The sequence below is a fragment of the Rhinolophus hipposideros genome, assembly GCF_964194185.1.
Source record: "Rhinolophus hipposideros genome assembly, chromosome: 21".
Classification (NCBI taxonomy): Eukaryota; Metazoa; Chordata; class Mammalia; order Chiroptera; family Rhinolophidae; genus Rhinolophus; species Rhinolophus hipposideros.
The window spans coordinates 42221032-42234542 of record NC_138067.1 but is presented as its reverse complement, the minus strand read 5'-3'; the positions used below and the strand labels follow the sequence as shown (position 1 = coordinate 42234542).

General features: G+C 48.6%; 1 protein-coding gene across 1 annotated transcript in view; it reads left to right on the top strand.

The window, feature by feature from the left end:
- The window catches only part of PRKD2 (protein kinase D2), a 31550-nt gene extending 23775 nt beyond the window's left edge, over positions 1-7775 (top strand). The window contains exons 17-19 of the mRNA XM_081031882.1: positions 4358-4625; positions 6944-7029; positions 7312-7775. Coding sequence (XP_080888008.1) covers positions 4358-4625; positions 6944-7029; positions 7312-7524 — 567 coding nt within the window. The 3' untranslated portion in view covers positions 7525-7775. The remainder of the gene's footprint in view (positions 1-4357; positions 4626-6943; positions 7030-7311) is intronic.
- Positions 7776-13511: the final 5736 nt, after the last annotated feature.

Sequence of the window (13511 nt, the reverse complement as noted above, 5' to 3'; positions counted from 1 at the left end):
CAACAAATCTAGTTAACATCGGTTACCATACAGAGTTAAAGAATTTTCTTTGTTGTGGTAAGAACTTGCAAGACCTACTATCGGGCGTCCAGATGGTTCAGTTGGTTAGAGCGGGAGCTCTGAACAACAGGGTTGTGGGTTCAAGTCCCACATGGGCCAGTGAGCTGCGCCCTCCACAACTAGATTGAAGACAAGGAGCTGCCGCTGAGCTGCCAGGGGGGCGGCCGGATGGCTCAGTTGGTTAGAGCGCAATCTCTCAACAACAAGGTTGCTGGCCTGCAACTAAAGATTGAAAACGGTGACTGGACTTGGAGCTGAGCTGCGCCCTCCACAACTAGATTGAAGGACAATGGCTTGGAGCTGATGGGCCCCGGAGAAACATACTGTTTCCCAATAAAATTTATTTTAAAAAAACACAGTGAATTTATTTTTAGAAAAAAAGACCTACTCTCTTAGCCACTATCAAATATGCTATACAGTATTATTAACTATAATTGGCATGTTGTACATTACATCCCTATGACATTTATTTTATAATTAGAATTTTGTACCTTTTCACTCCCTTCACCCAGGATTGTTATTATTAAGAGGAGAAGCAGAGAACAAAGAGTAGGGGACAACCGGTAATTTCTTCTGTGGGTGTGTTAGGAAAACAGTTTTGATGAGCCTCTGACTGGGTGATGAGAACCCCGTTAAGGTCAGGGCCAGACTGGACAAGGGTGATAATTATAACAGCTACAAGCTATTGAGTGCCTACTATGTTTTTGGTGTTTTTTTTAAAAACTTTCATTTGTTTAAGTGTGTTCTTCCAGGACCCATCAGCTCCAAGTCAAGTAGCTGTTTCAGTCTAGTTGTGGAGGGCGCAGCTCACAGTGGCCCCTGTGGGGATCGAACCAACAACCTTGTTAAGAGCACCGCGCTCTAACCAACTAAGCCAACAAGCCACCCCCTTGAGTGCCTACTATGTTTAAGGGCCTTTAGGGACATTTTCTCATTTAGCCCTTCCACATCCCTGTGAAGTTTTTGCTTTATTATCTATGTTTTGCAATCATTTAGTTAATTTCATTTCTAGAGCCAGAGGCTCATTTTAGTCAACTAAAAATTATTGTGTGCCTATTGTGTGCCATGCTTCAGGGTGGGATGTTAGGATCTGTGATTAGCAAAGACATCCCCATTTCTTTATTTTTTTTTATTGGGGAATATTGGGGGACAGTATGTTTCTCCAGGGCCCATCAGCTCCAAGTCATTGTCCTTCAATCTAGTTGTGGAGGGCGCAGCTCAGCTCCAAGTCCAGTCACCGTTTTCAATCTTTAGTTGCAGGGGGAGCAGCCCACCATCCCATGTGGGAATTGAACCGGCAATCCTGTTGTTGAGAGCTCGCGCTCTGACCAACTGAGCCATCGGGCCACCCCTCCCACGGCTCAGTGGCAGGTCATTGTTTTCAATCTAGTTGTGGAGGGCGCAGCTCACCGGCCCATGTGGGAATGGAACCTGCAACCCTGTTGTTCAGAGCTCTCGCTCTAACCAACTAAGCCATCCGGCCACCCCAAGACATCCCCATTTCTATGACCAAGGAATGTCCACTGATAGCAGTGGTTTTCATCTAGAGGCAGTTTTGCCCCGCAGGGGACATTTGACGATGTTGGAGACATTTTTGGTTGCACAACTGTTGAGGGAGAGGCACCTAGGGAGGCTGCTAAACATCCTACAGTGCACAGGACAGCCCCGTAACAAAGGATTATCTTGTCCTAAACGGCAATAGTGCCGAGCATGAAAACCCTTGATTTTGAGCAATACTATCTACTAGAAATACAATATGAACCGTATCTATAACTATATTTTCTAGTAGCCACACTGGAAAAACTAAAGAGAAGCGGTGAAATAAATTTTAATCATATACTTTATCGTAGTATGCCCACATATTATCATTTCAACATGTAATAGACATAAAAATTATTTCCCCCCTTTTTTCCACCCCCCCCCCCACTCCAGTTCAAGCCATTGTTTCTCAGTCTAGTTGTGTAGGACACAGCTCCCTGGCCCATGCTGGTGTTATGAGCCTTGCGCTCCCCCGTCACCCCGTGACGCAGTCGGTTGCTAGTCGTGGATTGGCTGCTCACAGCAGGTCACGGCAGCTCTTGCTGGTCGCAGGCTGCTCATGGCAGCTCACAGCAGCACACAGCAGCTCACCCCAACCTCCCGCTGCTCAGAGCAGCCCAGCTCCAGGGAGAGTTGTTCACAATCTTAGCTGTAGAGGGCGCAGCTCACTGGCCCCTGTGGGAATCGAACTGGCGACCCTGGCGTTAGGAGCATGGCGCTCCACCCACCTAAGCCACCGTGCCGGCCCAACGAAAAAATTATTAATGAAATATTCTTTCTTTTCATACTAAATCTTCAAAATCTGGTGTGTATTTTATGTTTAGAGCACATCTCAAATTAGATGTTAAACTGTCATCAGAAATATTTGCTTTGTTACATTTGAAACCGAAACCTATGTAGTTTACTAACCATTGTCACCCCAATAAATTTTAATTAAAAAGAAAAGAAATATTTGATTTGTATTTAGATTTCATAAAGTCAACAGTTAGAAAAGTAGATTGGCATACCCAAGTTGTTACACACATATTTAAAAGTTTTCCAATAACTAAATCTAAGATCAGGTTTTAAATGTAAATTAAAATTAAATAAAATTTAAAAATCAGTTCTTCAGTTGCACTCGCCACATTTCAAGTGCTCAGAAGCCACATGTGGCCTGTGGTCACCATACTGGACAGTGCAGATCATAGAGGGAAGAGCAAATGTTGGTCAAATTGTCACAAAAATATAATTATATCTGTGATGAGTTCTGTAACATGGTTCTATGAGCTCAGATAACCGTAAGATGTGTAGCCCAGTCGGAGGGTCTGCAAAAACCCTCTCTGAAGAAAAAGCAGAAGTTAGTTTTTTGATGGACAAGTGTTCCAGGCAGAGGGAATGGCCTGTGCAAAGGCCCTGTGGTGGGAAGATCTGTACTTTTGTCTTTTTAACAGCTTTATTAAGATATAATTCACATACTATACAATTCACCCATTCAAAGTGTACTATTTAGTGGCTTTTAGTATCTTCACAGAGTTGTACAATTATCACCACCATGAATTTTAGAACATTTTCATCACCCCAGAAAGACTCCATACCCCTTAGTCATCATCTTCCAATCCCACCATCCCCCACCCCCAACCACTTTTTGTGGATTTGCCTATTTTGTACATTTCATGTAAGTGGAATATATAATAATATAATATATAATATGTGGTCCTTTGTAGCTGTCTTCTTTCACTTAGTTAATGTTTCAAGTTTATGTTGTAGCATGTGTCAGTACTTCATTTCTTTTTATGGCCAAATAATATCCCATTGTAAGAAAGGGGTGGATCTTAGAAAAGGAAAAGACAGGTAAGATCTGTCAAAAAAGAAAAGTATCTTAGGAAAGAATGGTATTGCTGTCAAGTTGAGATTCAGGTCAGGGGTTGGGTGTGGCTGCTTTTGAGAGCAACAGAGGCTTGGGGCTTCAAGGATTTTGTACTTTGTCTGGAGAGCAGTAGTGAGCCAGGAAGGGATTTTGAGCAGGGAAGGGGACAATACATGAGCAGAGGTAGCAGCACAGAGGTGATGCTGGGGTGGTAGGCAGAAGGGCAGGACTTTGAGCCCAGGTTTGCTGGCTCTAAAGCCTGTGCATAACCCTAGACTGCCCCCACTGGCAAGGGATAGGTAGGCACACATCTGTCTGGAGGTGGGCAGTTTACCTGCCCAGTCCCATTTAATCCCCAGGGAAGCCTGAGAGGAAGCCGCTGTCAACATGCCCAGTAGATGACAAAACTGGGGCTGGGAGAAGTTAGGTCCCTCTTCTGAAATCACCGAAGCTCACTCTGCCAGACACTGCTCCTAACGCTTTAAGTGTTCACTCCTTTAAGCCATACAGCTACCCTTTTACGGTAGGGACTGTTAGCATCTCCCTGTGCCAAGGAGGAAACAGGCAATTGAGGGTTAAGACTGTACCACGTAGCAGAGGGTAGAGTGGCAGGTAGCACTTACTGAGCACTCATTGCAGGCCGGGCGTTTGTTGTCCTGTGAGCTTTGGATGGATTAACTCATGTAATCCTTATGATTACCCTTGAGGTCTGATCCTCCTCCTCATACAGATGAGGAAACTGAGGCAGAGAGAATAGAAGTCCCTTGCCCAGGTTCACTCAACTAGTGAGTGGAGGAGCCTGGATTAGAAGCAATATTCTCTTTTCTCTGGAACTGTGACGGGGTGGGGGGGACACCACCAGAGGGTGCGGCCCCAACAGCTTTGCAGACCCTCTACCCCTCGCCCCCGCAGGTGAAGCTATGTGACTTCGGCTTTGCACGCATCATCGGGGAGAAGTCCTTCCGGCGCTCAGTGGTGGGCACGCCGGCCTACCTGGCGCCCGAGGTGCTGCTCAACCAGGGCTACAACCGCTCTCTGGACATGTGGTCGGTGGGCGTGATCATGTATGTCAGCCTCAGTGGCACGTTCCCTTTCAATGAGGATGAGGACATCAACGACCAGATCCAGAACGCAGCCTTCATGTACCCAGCCTGTCCCTGGAGCCACATCTCCGCGGGAGGTATGCAGAGGCCAGCGGAAGGGCCCGCTGCGGGGCGGAGCGGGGAAGTGGGCGTGGCCACAAGAGGGCGGGGCCTTGAAACAGCCTGGTATGATGGGGGTTGAGCCCAGCAATGGGGCGGGGCCCCGGGGACGACGGTCCTTTAAACAGTGAGGCACCCTGGACCTGGAACTTTGGGTCAGGGGCCCGGGAGTGTATGGAACCAGGCCCCCAGACTCAGGCCTAAACTAGGTTTTGTTGGTTGGAAACTAAGGCAGACACTTGGTTGGCGTCTTGGGTGCTAAGCGAGGCTTGGCCTGTCTAGGGTTGGACCAGAAGGGGGACTGGACCTGAGGAGGCCAAAGGGCCTGGGTGGCCAGGAGAAGAGGCAGATCGTCCCAGGGTGTTGGCTGGGGCCTGAAGTCTTTGAGGTTATGGCCCAAGAGGGTTAGTTCTGCCAAAAAGCAGAGGACCAGGCTTGGCTAATTTGCTGGGTGCTGGGGTAGACGAGGGATTGGACCTTGGGGACAAGTCCAGTGATGGAAGGGACTGGTTTAGGGGCATGGCTAGAGGAGGGACAGGGCCATGGAGGGTTTCTGAAGCTGTCCAGGAAAAGTTGTCCAGGAAAAGAACCAGCCATGAGGCCAAAGTCATCACACTCGGAACCTTGGGAGCTGGTTGGGGTCGGGAGAATCATCGGGCTGCAAAGGAAAGGGGGGCTGGGACCAAGGTGGACCTTGGGATATCTACATATAGAGGCTTTGGTGTCATGGCCAGGTAGTGGCACTGAGCCTTGTGACTTGGACCTGTCTCCTTGGGGACTGGTCTGGGAAAGTTAAGTCCTGGAGCCCTGCAACTCGGGCGGAGCCCGGTGTGGGGGTGGGCCAAGGGCGGGGCTAAGATAAGAAGCCCTAAATAAGTTAGAACAAGGGCCAGGTCCTGGAGCCAGTAGCTCAGGAGGACAGAAGGAGTATGAGAGGAAGGTTAAGAAGACCGTCATTTATTCGTAACAGTTGATTCAACAAGGATATGTTGCGTGCCTACTATATGCCTGATTCGGATTGTCCTAGGTTCTGGGAATACTGAGGTTGAGTTGGAGAAAAGAGATCATGAGGGGAGAAGGTTGCTGAGTGATCTGTGAACGGTGAGAAGGGGAAGGGACCTAGAAGGGTGTGACCTTGAGGAGCAGGCAGAGAGAGGGGTGACATGAGGGTTACTCAGTTCAGGAAAAGAGTTAGTGGTGGGCCTAAGAGAGGTAAAGCACTAGCAATGAGAATGTGGATTGACTTGAGTTCTGGAGTAATACTGGGGGTCCTCAGAAGTCTCTCAGTAAAAGCTCATCAAATGTGCATGAGTGAATTTGAGTGGGTGGATGTGCGTGAGGGATCCTGTGGGTGTGAGCAGAGGGCCTGTGTAGACAAGGCCTATACTCAGAGGGGTGCACACAGTGAGGCCCTTGTCTTTCAAGGCTTCTGATCAAGGAGAGAGCCTCAGACAAGTGCTGGTTTGTCCTGAATGCCTGACACTCACTAATCCTCCTTTTCACAAACAGGCCTCGGTCTCTGGGCCTTCTGCAGGAAACCAGTGACTAACTACCATCTACTCACGTTGTTTATTTTCATTTTTTTTATTGGGGACATGGCAAGTGATCTTTGGATTTCCATGGACCAGGGCAATGTAAAGTTTCCATTTTATATAAATTCATTTTCACCTCAGAAAGTGAAATAAAGAAAAGTGAATTAATGTAAAACAAAATTGCATTGATTTTTACTTAAGTTAAATACTCACATGGTTTGAATTTTTAAATGTAATACAAAAGGGTCTATAGTGAAAATTCTCTCTCAATCCTTTGTCTGCCATTTTTCCCAAAGGCAATGGCAATTATGAGTCTCTTTTATATTTATATGTGGACATATATCCCATTTTTACATCGATGGCATCATACTATACATGCTGTTTTTCAACTTGCATTTTCCACTTCACATTGTATCTTGGACAAATGAGTTGGCTGAAAAAAAAATACTAAGTGAAGAATAGTACAGGTGTACCTGTATGTACCTGTGTATGACAAAACTTATGAAGGTGACATAGGAATGGGGACACTGAGGTAGACACTTGAAGAGATGTAGGAGTGAGTGTGGGTGCCACGTGTGGGGGGCAAGACAAATATGCAATCTACTGGGGAAATGGGTGGATGAGTGATCGGTGCAGGTGAGGCTTCCAAGGCACCTGGGCCAGTGCAGAAGCAAGGCCTGGATGGCAGGCAGGTAGGCTTAGGGTGGCCTGTGGGATGAGGGCCGGCCAGCAGGACTTGAGCTGTTTCTATCCTTCCCGCTCAGCCATCGACCTCATCAACAACCTGCTGCAGGTGAAGATGCGCAAGCGCTACAGCGTGGACAAGTCTCTCAGCCATCCGTGGTTACAGGTGATGCAGGGGGCGGGGCTGGAACCAGATCTCTTAATTGGCTGCGCACGTAATCAAGGGCGGCGGTTCGTTTTCTGTGGGTGGAACGTGGCTGAGCCTCCCATTGGCTGGGCTGTAGAATGGGTGGAGCTACATCTCTATTGACTGGGCAGGTTGTGAAGGGTGTGGCTTCACCTTCTTGGACACCTGGCCTCTCACTGGCAGCGCAAATAATGTGGGGTCGCTATTGGCTGCCCTCCGTGCACCGCCCGGTCAGGCTAACCTGTGTTCTCCCGGGCCCAGGAGTACCAGACGTGGCTGGACCTCCGAGAGCTAGAGGGGAAGATGGGCGAGCGGTACATCACGCACGAGAGTGACGATGCACGCTGGGAGCAGTTCGTGGCCGAGCACCCGCTGCCCGGGCCAGGGCTGCCCGCGGACCGAGAGCTGGGTGGAGCCCTCCCACCGCAGGATCATGACATGCAAGGGCTAGCCGAGCGCATCAGCGTACTCTGAGGCTCGGAGACCCCGCTCTGCTTGCCCCGTGATGCTGTCCGCCCTCCTCTCCCCGCCCTCGGGGGGCGGCCCTCCACATCATCCCAGCGATGGACTGCTCTAGGCGAAGCGGCTTCCTGCCCAAACTGGATGGGACACACCCCGGGAGAGGAGCATGGCGGAGATGGGGGGCAGTGATTTCCAAAGTTAATTACCCAACAATTAAAACGGACTCATCTCTGGCCCCATGGCCAGATCTCTGGCCACACCACATTCTTGTACCGTTAGTCTGGTGTTCACCTGGAAGGAGGACGGCCTGCCTGAAAAGGAGGCGGGAGGGAGGGAGGGGTGGGTGGGAGAGATGAGGAAGAGGGGACTGGAGGGGCAGGGCCTGGGGAAGGAGGACGAACTGGGGTGGAAAATATAGAGAGGGAGAATTACCAGGAGGCAAGACCAGAAGGGAGGAAGGTATAGCAGTGGCATAAGGCGGACAGCGAAGAGTAAGGTACAAAAAGTTGGAAGTGGAGGGGAGATGGAAGGAATGTGACTGGAGAGGGAAGACAGATGGAGGGAGCATGACTGGAGGAGTGGAAGATTTAGAGGAAAGCAAGTAATTCATGGCTTGTTGGACACATTTTTTACTTGGTGTTTTAATACGAACCACAACTATTAATAATGACAATGTGTTAGCCCAAGTCTGGTCCATAGGAGGAACCTGATACACTGTACTTAGTATTTTAAATTGACGTGAGGACTTCTCTGCACACTGAGTGTGCTCATCACTGGTTCCTCCATTTGTCACACTGTGTTAGTGATGCTCGGGACACGGTGGTGACCGAGACAGCCCAGACCCCACTCTCAGAGGGCTGACCCCCTCTGGGGGGACAGTGATGACCCAGAGTGGGCAGGGCTGGGATGGGGAGCCCAGGAGGATGGGGCAGCTGAGGGCGAGCCTGGGTGGCAGGAGGACGGGTCTTCTGCCCTGCCTTCTTTTTTCCTCCCTGTGCTGCCTTCTTAAGCTTCATCTAGGCCCTGAGACTGTAGACCCTGGGAACATGTCTTCACCTTTGACCCCTGCCCTCCAGTCCCCCAGCTCCTTACTGTCAGCCGGACTCTTGGCCCCACAGCTGGGGGCGAGCCGGGGGAGCATGCACCTGGACAAGTTCTCTTTATACCTAATCACACTCAAACTTACATGTCTTAGTAGAAGACTGCTGAGCCCTGTAAAAGCGGCAGTGCCTAGCAGCCAATTTAGGCTAGTACCTGGAGCTTATGCTTCAGTCTTCCCACTTTATATCAGCCAGTCCATCTGCTGGTGGGTTTCGGAGCTGCAGCTCTTTGATTTGAAAAAGCTAGACAGCCTCAGTCAATGAGGATCTTCAAAATGAACCAGAATGCCTGATCCTTGGCAATTACGTTGCTTCTGTCTTGGCCACCAGTTATTGTTAACTTCCTGAGGCCAGAAATTAGAGACATGATCAAAAAACATGTTAACTGGTGAAATACCTTGATTACAGAATTCCATGAGATAGCCCAACCTCAGGGCAGATAAAATCAAATCCCTACAATGCAACTTAAGATCCCACAACTTAAACAGTTAGAAACAAAAAGGCCATCCTATTGGGGCTACTGGATACCACAAAACCTAATCTTGATAGGGATACTTGTAGGTACTGTAAAGAAAAGGGACATTGGACTGGAGACTGTCCAGCATTGAAATACAAAAAGGAATTTGAGCCTAAGATTCAGTCTCCCCAGTGACTCCCTTCCAGAAGATTTTCTCCTCTGTGTCCATAAATACCCTTCAACCTACAGAGGGAAATGACCATCTCCATTACCTGGCATGCTACCGCAGCATTAGTAGATACAGGGGCCACACCCACACCCATTAATATCTCATAGTCTCTCTTTACCTTCCCCCAGGATACAGCAATGGTTGCGATGAGATGCCACAATTTGCCACATGGTTTACCCTTTGTCTAAGCCACTCTCTGTCTCATTAGGCACCTTACTGCCCACAACAATTTTTTACTCAAATTACGCCAATAAATCTTTTCAGAGGGGATATTCCATCTGGAATGTTAACATTTCATGTTTACGAGAGAGCCTAACTCTCACAATCTCTGATCGCTCCTGTCCATTTTGGTCCACGAACCTTTCTCAAACCCCTCCCCCAAAATAACCCATCAGCCTCTCCCTCAGGCCTACAAAGTCAGCTATGCTGACCCGCATTCCTGATTTTCTTTGGGTCTCCAACTCAACAGACATAAGGTGCATCTTGGGGGCTGAGCCTCTTAAAATGAAAATAGATCCTGTCGTGGCCCCTGCCTTAACGTGCTCTGACACCAGAGGCTCTCTAGGGCCTCCAATCCATCATTCAGGGCCTTGTAATACCTGCCTCCAGCCCCTGCAGTTCTCCCATCTTGTCTGTCAAGAACTTCAGCGTTACCATTGGGATATGGCTAGTCCAAGACTAGGCCGTAAATAAAACAGTCAAACTAGGTTCCCACAAGTTCACAATCCAGCATCATCTTGGCCTCTATACCTTCCAACCCCACCCAATTTACTATATGAACGTCTCCTCCGCATTCTTTCACATACCTCTACACCCTGATTCACAATCCTTTTTGCTTTCACCGGGGAAAGTCAACAATACACACAGACGGTTAGGCCTCCAGTTTCTACTGAAGCCCCTGATTACTTTTGTCAGACTCTGAATGCCAGTTTGAAGGGTTTGGTTTTCCCTTGCAATTCCTCTCTAATCCAATATGTGAATGGTCATGTCTGCTCAGTTCAACAGCTCACTCACTGACACTTAGTATCTACCCCCAAGTGCTTGTTCACAGGGACACAAGGCATGTAGGGACAAATTACAACCATATCAGTCACAACACACAGTTTAGGACATGACCTTGCACCTGAAGGTAAAACCTTATCCACAGAATGCATTTATCCCATCGTTAATTTCATCTTTACCTAAGACTAAAATGCAACTCCAACAGTTTCTGGGTCTCTTACACACACAAAAAAAGATATTTCGAAATCATCCCCAAGTACCTCAGAATGGGACCTGATTTGGAAATAAGATTGTTGCAGATGGATTGAGCTTTGTCCCACATACCCCACTCCAAAGCCCCTCCCTACGTATGAATCAGGGTTTCTGTGCTCTTCCCACAACTTCCCTAGTGGCCCCTTCATGGGACTCAGCCTCTGTCATCACTGAACCTTTTATTCAGTAAATGACACCATAACAACCCTAATGGCAGGAACCACCTCCTCACTGAACTCATCAGGTTTTCCGGGTATCAAAATATTACCCACCCCAGTCAACCAATGCCTCTGACAATTTCTCTTGTTACCAGCAGCATAGCTCCCTTGTGATTCATCTCATGGTTTTAGTCCTGTCCCTGTGTGTTCTCCTTGGTTTTCCACCTTTAATCAACATTTGTTTTCTGACCTCTCAAATAAATAAGATTACCTCTCCTCTGAGTCTTGGATTGTCCTCAATGGTGTACACTTTGTGTGTGGAGATTTCACTGACTGGTATCTACCTACCAGCTGCTTGGCCCCTATGGTCTTGCCAATCCTGTAAACCCTAATGAGAGTTTCAATTCCCCTTCTTCTACCAATACCCAAACTTCACTCTTTCTCCTCTCAAACCCCCAACTCCTCACAAAAGGAGATCTGCTAAATCCTGTGGAAGCTGGAAATCATCAGACAGACACAAGACCCAGGATGATTGTGATTGTTTTCGTTAAGACCCCCAAAAAGCCAAATGCTTGGGAATAAACTCCAAGGATTCAGTATGGCCTCTAATCATGTTTGAGCATGATTGTACCCAGGTTAGGCGCTGCCAGGGGAGGGACTTGTGGGCTGTGGTTGAAAGTAACTGCTGCACGTCATTCCCAGGAACTCTTCAGGAATTGTCATCACCAATGAGGAAAGGACATCAAGAAGCCAACAAGGAAATCTGCAGACTTGCTACGGCTGATCTGACTCCACCAACCAAGAATCTCTCTTCACCAAGAGTTCCTTCTTGGAACTCTCAACTGGCTGTCCTCTGGCCTCAACTCTTGGTTTTACTCCTTTATGTAACCATTTTTATTTTTCTTCCCAGGAACACCCATCTTCAAATTCCTGGTGACCAGAACCCCAAATCAGTTCCAGATCCAACATTTCACGCAGCAAATGGTTCATTTAGTCTTGATCTAGTCTTACACAAAGAGCAGGGATGAAAAAACAATCCTGAGATCACCCCCAGACACCGACTAAGAAAATCTTGTTCAAGAGTGAGCTCTCCAGATCCCCATTTCATCAATCCTGATCATCTCCCCATTGTTGGAAAATTAAGGCCGTTTAAGGACAGTGTAGGTCTATCTTAAACAAGAGTAGGATTGAATAAAAGTTGCCTTTACTAACGTCTAGACTCATTTTTCTCCTTTGGGCTCACTCGATTATTTGTTTACTTATCAGGCCTTTCTATGGTTTTTTATACATGGAAGGCAGTGCTCCAAGCACTTAACAAATATCTCACTTAATCCTCATAACCACTCTGTGAGATAGATAGTATTCTGACCCCCATTATACAGATGAGGAAATTGAGGCACAGAGAGGTTAGGCAAGTTTCCCAAGGTCACACAGCTGGAATGTGGCAGAGTTGGGGCTCACTCCTGGAGGTCTTTGCTCTCAGTCACTTCTATTGCCTCTCCAGCTCAGGACCAGAAAGTCCCTTGGTGCCCTGGGGATCATAAAAGAGGGAAGTTCTCACATGATCTTCTGGGCCCTGAGTTTTAGGGAGTCAGGTCTGTCTGAGAAATGGATATAAATAAATACTGGAGCTAGATCTTGAAGGTTGTAGGGACGCACACTTGGCGTAGTGACACAGGCTGGCCGCCTGAGGGGGCGCCAGCCCTGCTCGCGGAGCCCGGGAAGGGAGGGGGGAACCTTGGACAAGAACGTCGGTATCAGACTCTTAGGACCATAGAACGTTGAGAACACAGCATCTTAGAAGGCTGAGAACAACGCCTCTTAGAACGTAGAACAAAGGCCTCTGGAATCGTAGAATGGTGAGCGCAGAGCTCACAGCATCTGGGAGACAAAAGACACTTAGAATCTGTCCTGGTCAAATCATAGAATCTTCCATCGAGGGCCTTATAATTCCAGAATTTAAGATATAACCTATCTTAGACTTAGAAGCAAGACTGGCCACATAATTTGCGAGACTCAGTGTGAAACGAAAACGCGGGGTTCCTTGTTCAAAAAATAAGAATTTCAAGACAGTAGCAGCAGAACATTAAAACCAAGCCCCTGGACCTTCTAAGCCGGTCGCACGCCGGTGAAGCTGTCCCCGCTTGGAAGCATAATTTTATGGGAGTTTGTTGATCTTAGCTGTTCTGGCCCTCTAGTTTTACAGCTGAATGTCTGGGAAGGCTTCGTGGAAGAGGAGGCAAAATCAGGGCTAACTCTAACCCTTTCCTCCTCCTGCGCAGCCTCAGACGCCGAGGGTTGCGAGGGGTTGGAGGAAGAGGACCATCTGCCAAATTGTCACACCGACCCATTCTCTATTTATAGATTACCTCTTCCACTCCAGCCGGACAGTCCAATGGTAGCCAGAGGAACCAGCTGCGGTACCGAGGAGGCACCGACCAATGACATTTGGGTAAGGGAGGACTTGTTTCCTGGTGACGCGTTGAGGGGGCGTGGTCAGGGTTCAATGGCAGGCGAATGGAGGGGCGTGGCGAGGCAGCCCGAAAGCGGAGCGAGTAGGCAGCTGCGAGCATGCGTCGCGTTGTGGGGCGGTGCACCACCGAGCATCTTCGTAAGGGAGGGTACCCACCAATCGGCTACGGTTGCTGTGTGGCCGGGGGTGTGGTCATGCAGATAAGGCACGGGTGGGCGGGCCAATGGGCGGGCGCCTATGCAGATGAGACTGTGACAGCCGGGCTAGCGGGCGGGCGCGCGGGCAGGCGGGCTGTTGGGGCGGGGAGGTGGGACAGGGAGAGGGGTGG